At 38.6% G+C, this 18,989-nt stretch overlaps 1 protein-coding gene across 1 annotated transcript in view; it reads right to left on the bottom strand.

Annotated features, from left to right (window-relative positions):
• LOC126461608 (protein KIAA0100) overlaps positions 1 to 18,989 on the bottom strand; it is a 320,706-nt gene that overhangs the window by 232,745 nt on the left and 68,972 nt on the right. The window contains exon 9 of the mRNA XM_050096009.1: positions 3,725 to 3,938. Within this exon, the coding sequence (XP_049951966.1) occupies positions 3,725 to 3,938 (214 nt within the window). The remainder of the gene's footprint in view (positions 1 to 3,724; positions 3,939 to 18,989) is intronic.

Genomic DNA, 18,989 nt, shown 5'->3' on the forward strand with positions numbered 1-18,989 from the left:
AGCAGCAAAACAATTTAAAAACTACAACAGATCTGCAATTGTGTCACAAAACTATATAACTGCACTGAAACAAGAAAAGTAAAACAGGAAGTTGAAGTTCATCTTTTCCTATTGACAGTACAATGTCTCTGTTGTGCAATGATGCAAAAAAGAAGTTGTGATAATTATAAGTCTCAGCTTTCAACAATAGCGAAAGTAAGCTTTCTGTGCAAAAAAGAATAATTTGGCAGGAATCATACTGGCTGAATAAAACAGCATTTAGATTTGCAAGAAGACCCTTTAAAGACTATTATGCCATTTCCATGTGAAGCACTAACAATCATTAAGAGCAGTGGTGGCTCGTGAATATACATTATGGGTGTTCACAAATTTTTAATTCAGATAAATACGAGAGTGCAAAATTAATAGCATCTGCTGTATAACAATTATGCTCATCAACGTATTTATACAACTTCAACCACAGACAATAATAATAATAATAATAATAATAGTAATAGTAATAAGATGCTTAACTTGTCTGAAAAAAGTAAGAATTGTTTTTGTGGAATTTTGTTCTTTTGTACATAATTAGGTATAGTTTATGGCAAGAATGAAATAATGTTCAAGCTTTCGCTACTCTCCATTCCACATTTTCATGTAAGTGTGCGTTTTCATGCTCTTTTCTTTTTTTTTCGGGCAAACGTACAAGATCACTAATTCATGTATTAGTTAATTAATTAACTTCTTGGCTGAAAATTGGGCATTCTTACATTGCACCCACATAACAACTTACGCTTATTATACACTTCTTTGTTAAATATTCGCTTGTAGTTACACTTATTTGATTTCATCATTTTGTCAGACAACGAGTCTGGTTTGCAATGTGGCAAACTTTTCTTGCTAATTTTCTTTTCTGTTAGCACTTAATACAGGTTCAACAGGGTTCATTATGACACCTCGAAGAAAAGTCGATTCCTGCATAGTAGACAACCAACTACAAATGTAAACTGCCATTTGCGGAAATGATTAAATTCAAATAGTAATATCTACCATCTAGGTCACTTGACTAGAATACAAATAAGGCACTGAGAGCCATAAGGGTCAAAATCACGCAGTCTTTGACCGCCCTATTTAGTGAATATCAGAGAAACCATGGAGACAGCTTTTCATGAATGTTCAAATATATGAGGATTGTTCAATAAGTAATGCCCCACATTTTTTCAAAAATGTCATTAATATGCATAAACATCCTCGTTGGCGCTTCACATTTGATGTTTGTTCTGTGCGCCGGTGAAGTTTCAAACCGTTCTGGCAGATTGCAGATTGCAGTACAGCATTAAAATGGGGTCTACATTACAAGCAGCATACTGTGACTGAATTCATATGTGCAGAAAAAGAAACCATGGTGACCATCCATAAATGATTGTGAGCACTGTATGACGAAGCTACAGTTCATAGAACTACAGTTGGACGATGGGTAAAGAAGTTACAGCCTCAGGAAATGCAGAAACTGAGCTCCATGATCAGCCATGCATGGGATGTCCTGTCAGAGCCACTGCTCTAGACATGCTGAATTGTGTGGATGCCATTATTCATGCCGACAATTGGCTCTAAAGTTGAAGGTCAGCACTGGAAGTGAGTCTGCATTGATTGAGACTCTCAGATATTCAAAGAGGTCCTCATGATGGGTTCCACAAATACTCACAGCGGATTCAGATAAAGGCCGTTTCATCTGAATTGTTGGAGCATTCTGATACGGATGCCGAGGCGTTTCTGTCACAGATTGTTACGGGTGACAAAAGCTGGGTGCACCACCTTGTGCCAAAAACAAAAAGGAAGTCCACGGAGTGGCATCATCCTCATTCATCACAAAAGAAGAAATTCAAGACAACGCCCTCTGCCAGAAAGTCATGTAGACACTCTTCTGGGATCATTCTTGTGGATGTGATGTCAAGAGCATCAACCATCAATTTGGAGGCATACATGAAGACTCTGAATAAATTCAACAACTGATTCCGATGTGTTCGATCGGAAAAGAATCCAGCAGAAATCTTGCTCCAAAATGATAACGTACGCCCACACACAAGTCTGAGAACCTGGGAACACATCGTCAAATTTGGTTGGACATCACTGCCTCATCCATCCTACAGTCCAGATTTAGCACCCTTGGACTACCATCTCTTTGGGCTGCTTAAAGATTCTCTACAGGGAACACACTTTGAAGATGAACAGTGTGTCAGTCCTGCAGTGAAAACATGGCTACATCTACAGGACAAGAGCTTTTACCAGCAGGGAATACATGCTCTTCCACAATGTTGGTATACGGCCATAGAAAAATAGTACATGGACAAGACATGTTTATGTATAGTGTCACCAAATTCTTACTCTTAACAATAAATATGTTCCGAGATAAAAAATTTGGGGCATTATTTATTGAACAACCCTCGTATGTACAATATGAGCCTACAGTACATATAAACCATAACATTAACAGATGTCAGAAGCAGAAATAAATGCTACATCACACAATCGTTGATGACATGCTTTATGGTTCTCAGCACCTTCAATGGATTAATCTATGATAACACCCAAAACTTTACATACACGTCGCATTCAGAATCCCACAAAATTGGTTTTTCTCTCAGTATAACTATAACATATACTGATGTCTGATGTAAATTTAGTATATAGCGTGTAAATTTGCATATTGTTGAGTGTGCTACCACCTAACTAGATTTTTGGGAAATGTAGATATAAGTATGCTGCAGTGGGCTACTACCTGGTGGCATTGATGTAAACTAGTAGTTGAGTTGTACGCTGTGAAGTGTGCACATTGATAATCAAATCTGTACGTATTTGGCATGTAAGGCAATTATGTCACGCCAGTTGCACATGTGCAGAAACTCCTTGAAATATGCACAAGTGAAGGAGTGCTTACAACCCTGATGCCAAGTTTCACTGAGTGTGGTGGAGCAATATGTAGCACAGCACAGTAGATTTAGTGCAGTGTATTTCATATTACCGCATTTCATACGTTTAACAGCATTAAAAGAAAAATAGTCAATAAATCCAAAAGGTATCAAAAGTTAGGGTGTTCACGTGATCTTGTTCTCTTACACAGCAGCCACAGCAAAAAGTAAGCTTTCTGTGCAAAAAAGAATAATTTGGCAGGAATCATACTGGATGAATAAAACAGCATTTAGATTTGCAAGAGGTCTTTTTAAGACTATTATGCCATTTGCATGCAAATCATTAACAACCATTAAGAAAAACTGCAGTTAAATAAAGTTAAAAAATTTCTTGCAGCTAAAGACAAAATACTTGATTATGGCCAGTTGCTTACAGAGAAGTCAGAACACTATTCAACCAGTTCCACAGAAAATAATAAATGGTGATAAATTTACTATCAATGGGATGAAAAGTATGAGACTCCTGTTGCCATTTCTGACATAATTACATGAGAGAAATACAAATATAAAAAGTCTACCACAACTGAACAAGATGTATGAGGCAGTGGATAGCTACTTGTGTTGGTTCATAGAGAACTGAAATTCATTCTATTCACTATAAGCTAGTCAACATACTCTCTTTAACAGGTAAAATCACAAACATAAATCTGTACCATATTATTCAATCTGTATAACAATAGAATAGTGTTCTCCACAGAGACCACTGTGGCTATGCTGAAAGAAAAGAAAATCTGATAAAAAGTAAAATATGGGAAAAGTTTTGTAACTTGAGATACCTTTGAATTCCGACTGCTGGTTTAAGCTGACCTTGCAATGGCTGAAACCAGTCAATGCACAGTGTTGCCGGTCAGGAACACGCAGTAGAGCAGAAGCATTCCAAAATTCAGCACAGCATTTCAGTTGATAGTACTTGAGAATATTTCTCAGCCACAAGTTATCATCTTTGGATGAAACAAAAATGTCCTCCTTTCCACTGGATACACACACAGCCTATGAAACACAATGATGTTCAACACTGTAACAGTCTTCATACAACATTTATGGAATTTCACTGGAAGATATAAAACAACATAGAAGCAATAAACTACTGAACACACAATGGAACTGTAAACAAATTAATGCATTTATCAAACAGATCAATCACACAATTACCAATAAAGGTGCAGTGTGGGTGTTTGCACGGAATTAAATAAGAAGATATTGTACACAGCAGACACCTGTACTGGCAAAAATGAAACATCCTAATGGAGATAGCAAGAAATAACTATATTATTTTTCTCAGTACATAAATTTCTTACATATAATGGAGTCCACTGATAAATGATTAAATAGATCATATACTGTATTCACATCCTACTTCATAATTTTGCACTTCAATACAGCACTTTTTCCCCATTGAACCTATATTACCAAATGGTTCACTCACTTTCATTCGTTTATTCATTGATCTTTTTCTGTAGATCTTATCACAAACATGAGCCTTCAGAGATGTGAAATGACTCAAAATTTATATTAACAAGAGGGAAGCAACTCTCTGAAACAATCTATACACTATATTGAGAATAAATTATCACTATATGGAGTACTATTCTGCTTATGCAAATGAAATATAACCCATTAAATGAGCATGAAACTTGCTTAAAAAAATCTGCTACTTCCTCAGTTATATTTAATACCTATTGAATATCTCCTGTTGCTACCTTTATATTTACTTGACTACAACGTCATTTTTTTAAGGAAATAGTTTCCTGTATCTGTAAGGAAATATGCTTGTTTGCAACACACCATGACTTGTTTCAACGAACACTGCTAGCTGTTCAGTAGCCAACAGGAATTTTCAATCTTCGAGTCTAGCTAATCAGATGTGAGTATGGACTGAACATACACTAGCCTTTCTTTGAAATGCACTCTGATGAATGCGTGTTGTGTTCCAGCTTCTATACTCACATGAGGAAAGATATCTGAATGGGAATGCTGACCTTGGGGCGTCAACTTATCCCCCGAGTTCAGTAGCTGCTATGACGACGAGTGAAGCTTGCGCTCTGCTGTTGTACAATGCATCATGATAAAGTCTTTCAAGAATGAGAATGTTAATGCTTCTGAAATCCATCGCCACTTACTTCCACAGTTTGGAGGAATAATCCTTTCTTGGTTCCAAGTAAAGCATTGGTATAAGGAGTTCAAGAAAGGTTGAAAATTTATTGACAAAATGCCCTACCTGCATCAGCCCCATATCAGCAATACAAAGCCAAATGATGAGCAGGACGCTGCTCAAGTTGCAATTTCTCTAACACTTCTCATGAGGTATAAGGAAGAAAGTTACACTTCACTTCTAAGAATCAGCACATGTGATGTGACTCAAAGCAATCATTACACTCATAAACTGAAGAAAGCCCATATGAATGGGACACCTCTGAAAGCTGAGAGATGGTTTTTCGCTGCTAAGATTATGGCCACTGTGCTCTGGGAGTGAAGAGGTATACTGCTGGTCAGTTTCCTATAGGAACTCTGTATCATTCATGCTGCCTATCACTGTGATCTGAACTGCCTGCTTGAGAGGAAGTGTAGCAATCCGGTCATAAGTTTGTTGCTACTCTATGATAATTCACATACAGTAATAGTAATTCAACAAATATTGGCCAATATGAATTGGGCTGCCCTTGAAAATCCAGCCTATAGCTCAGAATGGTCACTGTGTCACTTCATGTTGGAGCTGCTCAAAAATGCCCCAGATAGAATGCACTTTGCAACTAACACATGTGTTGAACAGTTTGTGAACAATTTGCTTCAGTCATGCACTAATTCTCTCTTTGAAAATATTATTACAAACTGGTTCACCAATGACAAAAATGTATCAATAAGATGGATTATTATGTAGAAAAATAGTGAATATTAAATATGATAATTTTAATAATACATTTTTTACTATAAATGGTACACTGACCAATCAGTTAGAAATGGAGCTCTCTCTCTCTCTCTCTCTCTCTCTCTCTCTCTCTCTCTCTCTCTCTGTGTGTGTGTGTGTGTGTGTGTGTGTGTGTGTGTGTGTGTGTGTGTGTGTGTGTACGCACGCGTGCTCGCGCACATGCATTTGAATGTGTGTGCATGTGTGTACACCATGTTACAAAAACACTCCTACAATCTTTGGGGATAGATTCCTTACACCAAAACAAGTTCATATAAACACACATGCAAAAATTCTTCATTTCTGTGTTGTTGTTGTTGTTGTGGTCTTCAATCCTGAGACTGGTTTGATGCAGCTCTCCATGCTACTCTATTCTGTGCAAGCTTCTTCATCTCCCAGTACCTACTGCAGCCTACATCCTTCTGAATCTGCTTAGTGTATTCATCTCTTGGTTTCCCTCTGCAATTTTTACCCTCCACGCTGCCCTCGAGTACTAAATTGGTGATCCCTTGATGCCTCAGAACATGTCCTACCAACCGGTCCCTTCTTCTAGTCAAGTTGTGCCACAAACTTCTCTTCCCCCCAATTCTATTCAATACCTCCTCATTAGTTATGTGATCTACCCATCTAATCTTCAGCATTCTTCTCTAGCACCACATTTCGAAAACTTCTATTCTCTTCTTGTCCAAACTATTTATCGTCTATGTTTCACTTCCATACATGGCTACACTCCATACAAATACTTTCAGAAACAACTTCCTGACACTTAACTCAATACTCGATGTTAACAAATTTTCCTTGCCATTGCCAGTCTACATTTTACATCCTCTCTACTTCGACCATCATCAGTTATTTTGATCCCCAAATAACAAAACTCCGTTACTACTTTAAATGTCTCATTTCCTAATCTAATTCCCTCAGCATCACCCGACTTAATTCGACTACATTCCATTATCCTCGTTTTGCTTTTGTTGATGTTCATCTTATATCCCCCTTTCAAGACACTGTCCATACTGTTCAGCTGCTCTTCCAAGTCCTTTGCTGTCTCTGACAGAATTACAATGTCATCGGCAAACCTCAAAGTTTTTATTTCTTTTCCATGGATTTTCATACCTATTCCGAATTTTTCTTTTGTTTCCTTTACTGCTTGCTCAATATACATATTGAATAACATCGGGGATAGGCTACAACCATGTCTCACTCCCTTCCCAACCACTGCTTCCCTTTCATGCCCCTCGACTCTTATAACTGCCATCTGGTTTCTGTACAAATTGTAAATAGCCTTTCGCTCCCTGTATTTTACCCCTGCCACCTTCAGAATTTGAAAGAGAGTATTCCAGTTAACGTTGTCAAAAGCTTTCTCTAAGTCTACAAATGCTAGAAACGTAGGTTTGCCTTTTCTTAATCTTTCTTCTAAGATAAGTCGTAAGGTTAGTATTGCCTCACGTGTTCCAACATTTCTACGGAATCCAAACTGATCTTCCCCAAGGTCCGCTTCTACCAGTTTTTCCATTCGTCTATAAAGAATTCGCGTTAGTATTTTGCAGCTGTGACTTATTAAACTGATAGTTCGGTAATTTTCACATCTGTCAACACCTGCTTTCTTTGGTATTGGAATTATTATATTCTTCTTGAAGTCTGTGGGTATTTCGCCTGTCTCATACATCTTGCTCACCAGATGGTAGAGTTTTGTCAGGACTGGCTCTCCTAAGGCCGTCAGTAGTTCTAATGGAATGTTGTCTACTCCCGGGGCCTTGTTTTGACTTAGGTCTTTCAGTGTTCTGTCAAACTCTTCACGCAGTATCTTATCTCCCATTTCATCTTCATCTACATCCTCTTCCGTTTCCATAATATTGTCCTCAAGTACATCGCCCTTGTATAAACCCTCTATATACTCCTTCCACCTTTCTGCCTTCCCTTCTTTGCTTAGAACTGGGTTGCCATCTGAGCTCTTGATATTCATACAAGTGGTTCTCTTCTCTCCCAAGGTCTCTTTAATTTTCCTGTAGGCAGTATCTATCTTACCCCTAGTGAGACAAGCCTCTACATCCTTACATTTGTCCTCTAGCCATCCCTGCTTAGCCATTTTGCACTTTCTGTCGATCTCATTTTTGAGACGTTTGTATTCCATTTTGCCTGCTTCCTTTACTGCATTTTTATATTTTCTCCTTTCATCAATTAAATTCAATATTTCTTCTGTTACCCAAGGATTTCTATTAGCCCTCGTCTTTTTACCTACTTGATCCTCTGCTGCCTTCACTACTTCATCTCTCAGAGCTACCCATTCTTCTTCTACTGTATTTCTTTCCCCCATTCCTGTCAATTGTTCCCTTATGCTCTCCCTGAAACTCTCTACAACCTCTGGTTCTTTCAGTTTATCCAGGTCCCATCTCCTTAAATTCCCACCTTTTTGCAGTTTCAATCTGCAGTTCATAACCAATAGATTGTGGTCAGAATCCACATCTGCCCCTGGAAATGTCTTACAATTTAAAACCTGGTTCCTAAATCTCTGTCTTACCATTATATAATCTATCTGATACCTATTAGTATCTCCAGGATTCTTCCAGGTATACAACCTTCTTTTATGATTCTTGAACCAAGTGTTAGCTATGATTAAGTTATGCTCTGTGCAAAATTCTACAAGGCGGCTTCCTCTTTCATTTCTTCTCCCCAATCCATATTCACCTACTATGTTTCCTTCTCTCCCTTTTCCTACTGACGAATTCCAGTCACCCATGACTATTAAATTTTCGTCTCCCTTCACTACCTGAATAATTTCTTTTATCTCGTCATATATTTCATCAATTTCTTCATCATCTGCAGAGCTAGTTGGCATATAAACTTGTACTACTGTAGTACGCATGGGCTTTGTGTCTATCTTGGCCACAATAATGCGTTCACTATGCTGTTTGTAGTAGCTAACCCGCACTCCTATTTTTTTATTCATTATTAAACCTACTCCTGCATTACCCCTATTTGATTTTGTATTTATAACCCTGTAATCACCTGACCAAAAGTCTTGTTCCTCCTGCCACCGAACTTCACTAATTCCCACTATATCTAACTTTAACCTATCCATTTCCCTTTTTAAATTTTCTAACCGACCTGCCCGATTAAGGGATCTGACATTCCACGCTCCGATCCGTAGAATGCCAGTTTTCTTTCTCCTGATAACGACGCCCTCTTGAGTAGTCCCCGCCCGGAGATCCGAATGGGGGACTATTTTACCTCCGGAATATTTTACCCAAGAGGACGCCATCATCATTTAATCATACAGTAAAGCTGCATGTCCTCGGGAAAAATTACGGCTGTAGTTTCCCCTTGCTTTCAGCCGTTCGCAGTACCAGCACAGCAAGGCCGTTTTGGTTAATGTTACAAGGCCAGATCAGTCAATCATCCAGACTGTTGCCCCTGCAACTACTGAAAAGGCTGCTGCCCCTCTTCAGGAACCACATGTTTGTCTGGCCTCTCAACAGATACCCCTCCGTTGTGGTTGCACCTACGGTACGGCCATCTGTATCGCTGAGGCACGCAAGCCTCCCCACCAACGGCAAGGTCCATGGTTCATGGGGGGAAATAGCCTTTTGCTCTCTGTATTTTACCCCTGCCACCTTCAGAATTTGAAGGAGAGTATTCCAGTCAACATTGTCAAAAGCTTTCTAAGCTTTCTCTAAGTCTAAAAATGCTAGAACGTAGATTTGCCTTTCCTTAATCTTTCTTCTAAAGTAAGTTGTAGGCTCAGTATTGCCTCACGTGTTCCAACATTTCTACGGAATCCAAACTGATCTTCCCCAAGGTCCGCTTCTACCAGTTTTTCCATTTGTCTGTAAAGAATTCGCGTTAGTATTTTGAAGCTGTGACTTATTAAACTGATAGTTTGGTAATTTTCACACCTGTGAACACCTGCTTTCTTTGGGATTGGAATTATTATATTCTTCTTGAAGTCTGAGGGAATTTCGCCTGTCCCATTCATCTTGCTCACCAGACGGTAGAGTTTTGTCAGGACTGGCTCTCCCAAGGCTGTCAGTAGTTCTAATGGAATGTTGTCTACTCCTGGGGCCTTGTTTTGACTTAGGTCTTTCAGTGCTCTGTCAAACTCTTCAAGCAGTATCATATCTCCCATTTCATCTTCATCTACCTCCTCTTCCATTTCCATAATATTGTCTGTGTTATTAACAAAAATTAACGTTCAGTGGCTTTCCAGGTAGAGCCCAACAATTCACTTATCTAGGCACCTGTTTGACCCACCTTAGCCTAGATGGCCTAGTGTTGCCAGGGAGACTTGTATACATTTGTCATTCATCAGTCTTCAATGTGTCTATTGTGTATGTGTATGAGGTCTGTTAAAAAAAATTATGGAACTTTGTCCACAAAATTTTCCAAAATGTACCTTTCACTTACTATGCATGGTCTCCTGTGAAATACTCTCCTCCATAACTGACACACCGCTCCCAGTGCCGTTTCTATTTCTGAAAGTGTGACACCTCTTCCTGGACCGTGCAAAGCACCATCAAATTTTCTTTTATCTCATCTATCATTGCAAATCTTTGTCTTTTCAATGGGGATTTTGACTTTAAAAATAAACGTAAGTCCACAAGGGCCAGGGCTGGAGAATATGGAGGATGATGCAGCACAGTGATTTCGTTTTTTGTCAAATGTCATGCACCAATAGGGATGAATGTGTGGGTGTGTTATCGTGATACAAGAGCAATGAATTGTCTCATCGTATTTCAGGATGTTTCCTTCTCACATTTTATTGCAATTGTCGGAACATGTCCTGATAGTACCATTGATTAACAGTTTGTCCCTGTGGCACTAATACATGATGAACTAACCCATCAAAATAAAGCTTGAGCTAAAAAATGAAAAAATGCAACCTTTGACTAACCCATAGCCAAAATTCTTATTATTAGCAAGTTGTTTTTTTTTTGTGTCTTCGAGAAAATTTCCTGACCCACTGTGAAGAATGAACCTTCGTCTCAACATCAAGTTTCCATAACTATACACCCATGTCTCATCACCACTTATGATTCTCTTCGGGAACATCTCATTCTCATTTGCAAGATCCACACATTCTTCACAAAGTTCTTTCTGGTGTTGACTCTTAAGTTGTGGGATGAAATTGATGGCAACAGGATGCATTCCAATATGCTGCGTCAGGATTTCACGAAATGATTCAACTGAAATGTAACATTCTTCTGCAATCTCTCGAACAGTCAGTCTTAAATTGGCGCACACAATTTCATTGATTTTCCTGACATGAGCACTGTTGGTAGACGTTGAAGGGTGTTCTGAAAGTGGGTCATCTTTAATTCCTGTACAGCCATTTTTAAACCATCTGAAGTATTTGCAACACCAAGTTTGGCTTAAGCACCATCACTGCTGGTGGCTGCATCATCTGGTGTGTCTCTGTGAAGGTTTTCATGAGTTTCACACAAAATTTAATGCAGACAAGTTGCTCCTCTAACTCTGCCATCTTGAAATTCGCAAACTGTGTGACACAATGTTCTAGTCAATACAGCACTGAACAATAACTAACAGACAAATAACAATGAGACTTCTGGCAGTTACACATTACACACGGGTGTGCGCGAGGATGCCAATTGCATTTCGCTCCAACACAACATTGGTGCGAAATTACGAATGTGCCAGAGTTTTTTGAACAGACCTTGTACTACAGGTGGTGAGTTAACTGAAAGTTCTCTGTTTAACTGTGACAGCATACTCATTTTGTGAGCAAGCAGAAATGATTTAATGTATGTCTGTGCAACTGTTAATGGTCACATGGAGGCACAGCTGTATCAGACAGCATTTTCAGAGCAAAGACAGTTGCATCATCCAACCTTTTGTGCCGTATATTGTTGAGTTGTCGAGACAGGATCCATAGCAGTACAGACTATGTACTTGGGAAGAGACTGAGGAAGACCATGTGGTGCTCGTACGTGTGACCAGGAAGAGGACATTCTACATCTCCAAGATCAGCACGAAAGATATGTCATGAGAAATTCAAGTATCTGTATCATCTTCAACATGTGCAGGGCATTTTGCCTGCCAATCACCCACCAAGGGAGAACTTTTGCTAATAGACTGTTGTACAAATTACCAATCCATTCTTTGTCTCTTCAGTTTATTTACAGACAAGGCAGCATTTGGAAGAAATAGTACAACACCTTTCCACAAACAAATACATATGGGCTGATTGTAATCCTTATGCTGCAGTGCAGGCTAGAGATCAACATCAGTTTAAGATTAATGTGTTTGTAGGTGACTGCCTGGTACTGCTACACATCCTCAAAGCATGTCTTACAGGTGGTGTCTGCTGGGACTTTATTCAGAACATCCTCCTATACCTACTAGAAGATGTGCTCCTGCAAATAAGAAGAAACATGTGGTTTATGCATGATGGAGCTCAAGCACATTTCAGTCTCAGTGTCCGAGATGTAATGGCTGGAATCTACCATAACAGATGGATAGGTAGAAGAAGAGCATGGAACCAACCTCAATCCTTTGTATTATTATCTACTAGGTCACCCTAAACAACTGGTCTACGCAGCAGACAACCTGGATGCGGAAACTGTTCATCAACGTGTCATGGAAGCCTGGGAAACCATTCAAACCCATCAGGGAGTACTGAAAGGGTGTGACAGCCCATGATTTGATGAGTGCATGTTTGTTTAGAAGCATGAGGAGGACATTCTGAGCATTTATTATTAATTTATGTGTTGAACTCCAATCACCTAAATTGTAAACTTTCATTATTAACTCTAAAATGAAGGATTTTTTGTACGCACATTCATGTAAACTTTTTTCTTCTTTTCGTGTAAGGAAACTGTCCCCAAAGTTTGTAAAATCATTTGTGAAACACCCTACACAAGTTTCGAAAACTGCTGTAAAATACAACCACTTTCTTTCATTGGATGAACTTTGTGTGTCTTCCTCTAAATGAAGCAAATCTGAAATTGTATAAAATGCATTACTTAATTTTATTACAATGCCCTCCACAGACTCACCAAACACAGCTTTATTAGAGGCCATCCGATGCTGACAGTTAATCAGTGCTACACTACGACAACAACGTCATGGCCCCAACTTCCATAGTGCCTCACAGCTTTACATTCGTATGACACAGCAAATGGGTCAACAAGTATAAAAATGAGTGCTGTCCCATTGTTCTCAGACTTGTCATTCTTGCAGAATTACAACAAACTGGAAGGAAGCCAGTATTGCAATGACGTAACAACAGCACCTTGATTTCTAATATATGCAACTCTAATCACTGGATCTGTATTCGCTCCATTTCTGATTTCTAACGGGAATTTGACATAGTTTGTTTTCAATAACAGATTAAAAAACACTACCATTGTGTCATATATTAATGAGATTTGATTGCTGGAAATGCTTCCTCAATAATAGGAGAATCTGTTAACACTTGTGCACCATAATAATCCCACCCTGAACTCAAGCAATGAGGCAATGCCTACATAAAAATTACTCTGTGCCCTGTGATTTTTATAATCAGTAACAGAAAATATTAAGGACTAAATGTACTGGGAATTGAGTCTAACAATTCCTATATCCCTAACAGGCTTCTGCAAGATGTGCAGCTATCTGCTTTTTGAAACATTCTAACTGCTGATTTCTGCTGAATAAACAGTTTATTTACTTTATGTATAGTGCCAAAGAAGATAATTTTTCATGATAATGATATGAAAATATGCTAAGCAAATCATCACTACTGTCAAAGTCAGAGTAAAACATTCTAATAGTAAATCTGTGCCGACTGTATTTTGTTTTTCAGCAGGATCCCAAGCAATTTTGCACAGAGTATTTCATTTAGTGTATGAGTATTGATGCCACTTCTGTAATTTTGATGTATTTTGCACTTGTTTTAAACAGAGTAATATGAATTTTTGTAAGATTAAGATGTGAACAATTTTTTGTGAACCAGCTGAAGGCTGGTGCTGTTATCAAATAAGCTATGTCTGGTATGGTTGATTACAGACTCTTGAGCGGTTTGCTTCTGTCATCAGCAAAGATAACAATTTTTGTACTCTTATTTAAAGTCACTGATAATCATCCATGAAACACTGGAAAATATAGGATGGATAATGACAATATTATAAAAAAAAAGGACTGATACTCACCATATAAGGAGATACTGAGTCAAAGATAGATACAACAAAAAGATGCCACACATGTTGAGCTTTCAGCCAATAGGCCTTTTTGTGAAGCAGATAACACATTCATGCAAGCACAACACACACATGCTCACCTACCCCCACCCTCCCTCCCTCCCTCCCTCCCTCCCTCACACACACACACACACACACACACACACACACACACACACACACACACACACACACACACAAAAAAACCATGTCTCCAGCCACTAAGGCTGAACTGTGAGCAACTGTGCCTGATGTGAGAAACAATCTGGATAGTAGGAGAAAATAGGAGGCTAGGACTGAGAGGGGAAGGGAGCCTCCAAACCTACCCCACATCCACTCACAGCTACCAGAACCTGCCTTGCAGACCTACTACATTTACCTCACCCTCAGAAATTCTCTCCTGTGGGCATACAAAATACAGAAGCTAAACAGACCACAAACAGTGTCATGAACATTTACTCCAAAACCCTTAGTACCACAGAACTATCATCCTTTCCAAACACATTAACTTCTGCCTCACTTCCCAATTCAATCATGCTGGACTTGTTAAAGACCTTCTCTTCTTCTCCCAGTCCCTACAGTGGAAGTACTTTTCACCACTAACCCTACCACTCGGACTCAACCCAAAGCCAATGTTGAACCTTACCTGACTCGGTTCACTCTTCCATCCAACCATGATTCCACCCTCACTGATGACCTCCGCCCCCCCCCCCCCTCCTAATCACCCCATTATCATTCCACAATTCCTTAAACTCAAACATTGCCTCATCATAATTCCCCAAATCCCTCAACATGGGAATTAAACTTGTTGTTGTTGTTGTTGTTGTTGTGGTCTTCAGTCCTGAGACTGGTTTGATGCAGCTCTCCATGCTACTCTATCCTGTGCAAGCTTCTTCGTCTCCTAGTACTTACTGCAACCTAAATCCTTCTGAATCTGCTTAGTGTAATTATCTCTTGGTCTCCCTCTAGGTTTTTTACCCTCCATGCTGCCCTCCAATGCTAAATTTGTAATCCCTTGATGCCTCAGAACATGCCCTACCAACCAGTCCCTTCTTCTTGTCAAGCTGTGCCACAAACTCCTCTTCTCCCCAATTCTATTCAATACCTCCTCGTTAGTTACGTGATCTACCCATCTAATCTTCAGCATTCTTCTGTAGCACCACATTTCGAAAGCTTCTATTCTCTTCTTGTCCAAACTATTTATCGTCCATGTTTCACTTCCATACATGGCTACACTCCATACAAATACTTTCAGAAACGACTTCCTGACACTTAACTCAATACTCGATGTTAACAAATTTTCCTTGCCATTGCCAGTCTACACTTTATATCCTCTCTACTTCAACCATCATCAGTTATTTTGCTCCCCAAATAGCAAAACTCCTTTACTACTTTAAGTGTCTCATTTCCTAATCTGATTCCCGCAGCATCACCCGATTTAATTCGACTACATTACATTATCCTCATTTTGCTTCTGTAGATGTCTTATATCATCTTTTCAAGACACTGTCCATTCCGTTCAGCTGCTCTTCCAAGTCCTTTGCTGTCTCTGACAAAATTACAATGTCTTCGGCAAACCTCAAAGTTTTTATTTCTTCTCCATGGATTTTAATACCTACTCCGAATTTTTCTTTTGTTTCCTTCACTGCTTGCTCAATATACAGATTGAATAATATTGGGGAGAGGCTACAACCCTGTCTCACTCCCTTCCCCACCACTGCTTCCCTTTCCTGCCCCTCGACTCTTATAACTGCCATCTGGTTTCTGTACAAATTGTAAATAGCCTTTCGCTCCCTGTATTTTACCCCTTCCACCTTTAGAATTTGAAAGAGAGTATTCCAGTCAACATTGTCAAAAGCTTTCTCTAAGTCTACAAATGCTAGAAATGTAGGTTTGCCTTTCCTTAATCTTTCTTCTAAGATAAGGCGTAAGGTCAGTATTGCATCTCCAAAAAGAAACGCAATCAACCACCTAAAAATGGATCCTGACCTTATAGTCTTACCTGCCGAAAAGGATCCACCACTGTCTTTTTGAACAGCAGGGATTGACTGGTGGAAAATGCAACATGATCTCCAGTCTCTGCTCAAATCATAAGGCCCATCTCAAAACCTCTCCTCTGAGTCTACCTTTCCCCTCACTCCTACCACTCCCTGTGTTCCTATCTTCTACATGCTTCATAAAGTCCATAAATCCAACCATTCTGGATGCCCCATTATGGCCAGTTACTGTACTCCCACTGAGATATGCTCTGTTCCCACAGACCAACACCAATAGCATGTCACCAATAACCTACCCTCCCACAAGAAAGATACCAACCGGTTCCTCCAGACACTCCAAAGTTCCTGTTCCTTTACCACATGGCATCCTGCTTGTCACTTCTTATGCCACCTCCCTCTACACTAACATCCCTAATGTCCTCACTGCTACTGAACACTACGTTTCCCAACACCTGACTGATTCCAAACCTATAACCTTCTTTCTAGTCACCATAACCAACTTCACCCGCAATTACTTCACCTTTGAACAAATCCATGGGACAGCAATGTATGACAAAACAGCTTTGGCCCCCACTATCCTACTTTGCTTTTATACTCCTGATTACAATAGTTAGGATCTGTACAAGGATTTTTTTCTTTTCTTGCTGCTATTCTTCCCAAAAAAATTTATGATAGAATCTGTTATCTGAGTATACATTACATGAATTTACAAGATGCAAATTAGTTTCCTCTATGAAACCTATTTATTCAGATTATGTGATTCACCATTCTGAATGTTTTTTAAAACTAGTTTTGCTGGAAACGATTTATTTCAAAAGTTATAGTATTTCAAAGTTTTCGATCTAGAACACATCCATAAAAAATCTAGTGAGGTAATAAATAGATTCAGAAAAGTAGATTTTCTCTAAACTATAGAGCAATTTTTCCTCATTTCAAAGCCATTTTTATTTTAGGTCAAACCTAATCAGTTTGGGAGATATAAGTAATTAATTTAAGATTTCAACCAGCCCATACTTTCAGCTCATATTGTGAGCAAATCACTATAAATTTCTGGAATGTGTTAACCTACTATTGATGGACAAAATTTTCTGACCCCATTAACATCAGTAACAAATACCCAGATTTTAATAATCAGTATTGATGCCATACATAAAAACTAGGAATTCTTGTAATGTAAGCATAACTTGGTTCTGAATATTTTAATAGCTATTGCTCATACTGGTAACTTGATAAACAAAGTCTGATGGTAATTATTATGTCTATTTAAAAAGGAATAATCTGATGCAGGGAAATAATAATCAAATAACGAAAATCACATAATTTTCTTGCATGCATCTATATAAGGATGAAACATGCATAATACTGTCATTGGGCTTCTAGTTTTTCTTGGGTTTAAGTCTCAGTCAGTCTGAATCTTACTCTGGAATTTCAGTATTCTCTACACTGTGTGCTTTTGTGTTCTTGTTTGTCCTAGCCTCTGGATCATTTGAGGATATGAGCACTGACTATCAGAACCAGAGATAGACTTAACAAGTAACATCTGTAAACATGCCACTGTACTTTTAGAAACTATTATCATCTTTTCATGTGCCTTGTAGACAATTTGTTGATCTGCTATAGGGAAAACTATTTTGTGTGCCAATTACCTCACGATTCTCATCCTTTTGGAGGTATACAATTTAAAGTTGTCCATCAAACGTGAGCGCAAGGAGACCTGTATAAAGATTTTTGATCTGTAATCAAGTCTAGTCTTTAGGGATTATAATTAAAACCCATAAATAAATATGCTAAGTGATGTGTGAACATATGAAAGGAACAACTGGACTTCTTTTTTCATTCATTAAGAGATACAATCCTAACACAAACATTTTTAGCTCAAGGACCTGTAGCGCAGCTACTGAGAGGTAACATTAGCGACAGGTATGTTCCCGATGTATTCTTACATTTGGTGCCCCATTCGAGGAACAATATCGGACTTCATATAGTATTTGTTTGTGGACTCGCGAGTTCTAAGAAAAGTGTGGAGAAGTGACTTTCAATGGAAAGTGGCACTAGTGCTGTTTATGTATGATTTTTTAGATGAGCGAGGAGCAATACAAAAACTCATATAATGTTTATGAATAAGCAAGTGCGCAGAATATAACATAACAAAGTGACTTTTAGTAGAATATTAGTGGAAGTTGAAGTTTACATTAATAAACTTATCATGTAGAGAATACTTTGCTAAGGTGCTTTGGATGAGAACTTATAAAACATTCAAGTGACTGTTAGTGGAGTGTACACTCATGTATAGAACAATAACAAGTTGAAACCGGCTGCAGTTAAACCAGTACACAAAAAGGGGGAAATAAAGCATATTCTAAACTATAGAACCATTGCCCAAATCTCAACTTTCAGCAAACTGATAGAGAAAATAGTATTTAAAAAATTCTGGTAAATTACAAAAATGCTGAAATATTAGATGATTCAAAGCACAGTTTCAAAAGAGTTGGAAGTACCTTGTCAGCAGTAGTACAATTTGTCCATCATGTACATGTCTCTGGACCTCTCAACGGCTTTTGATAGAGTACATCATGACATGCTCTTATCAAAAATTGCAAACAGTGGTGTCACTAGAAAACTCATCCAATTGCTAAAAACACATTTAAAGGGTAGACAGCACTGCATGGTGATTATAAACCCTATTGGAGAAATACTGGAAAGGAAAACGTCAAGTGTAAGAAATATACATTTTGTTGTTTTTCAAGGCTCAATTTTAGGTCCAGTCCTATTCATACACTATGTAAATAATTTCCCAAGTTCTGTTGATAATAAGCAACTGATCACTATGTATGTGGACAATACATCTGGTGCCTGCTGTGCAGACAGTTAGGTCATCCTATTTGAAGAGAGAGATACTTTATTGAAAAGGCAAGAGCTCACTTTGAAAGAGACAACCTAAAAGTAAACTGAGAAAAAACTAATATTA

Source organism: Schistocerca serialis, chromosome 1 (assembly GCF_023864345.2).
Source record: "Schistocerca serialis cubense isolate TAMUIC-IGC-003099 chromosome 1, iqSchSeri2.2, whole genome shotgun sequence".
Classification (NCBI taxonomy): Eukaryota; Metazoa; Arthropoda; class Insecta; order Orthoptera; family Acrididae; genus Schistocerca; species Schistocerca serialis.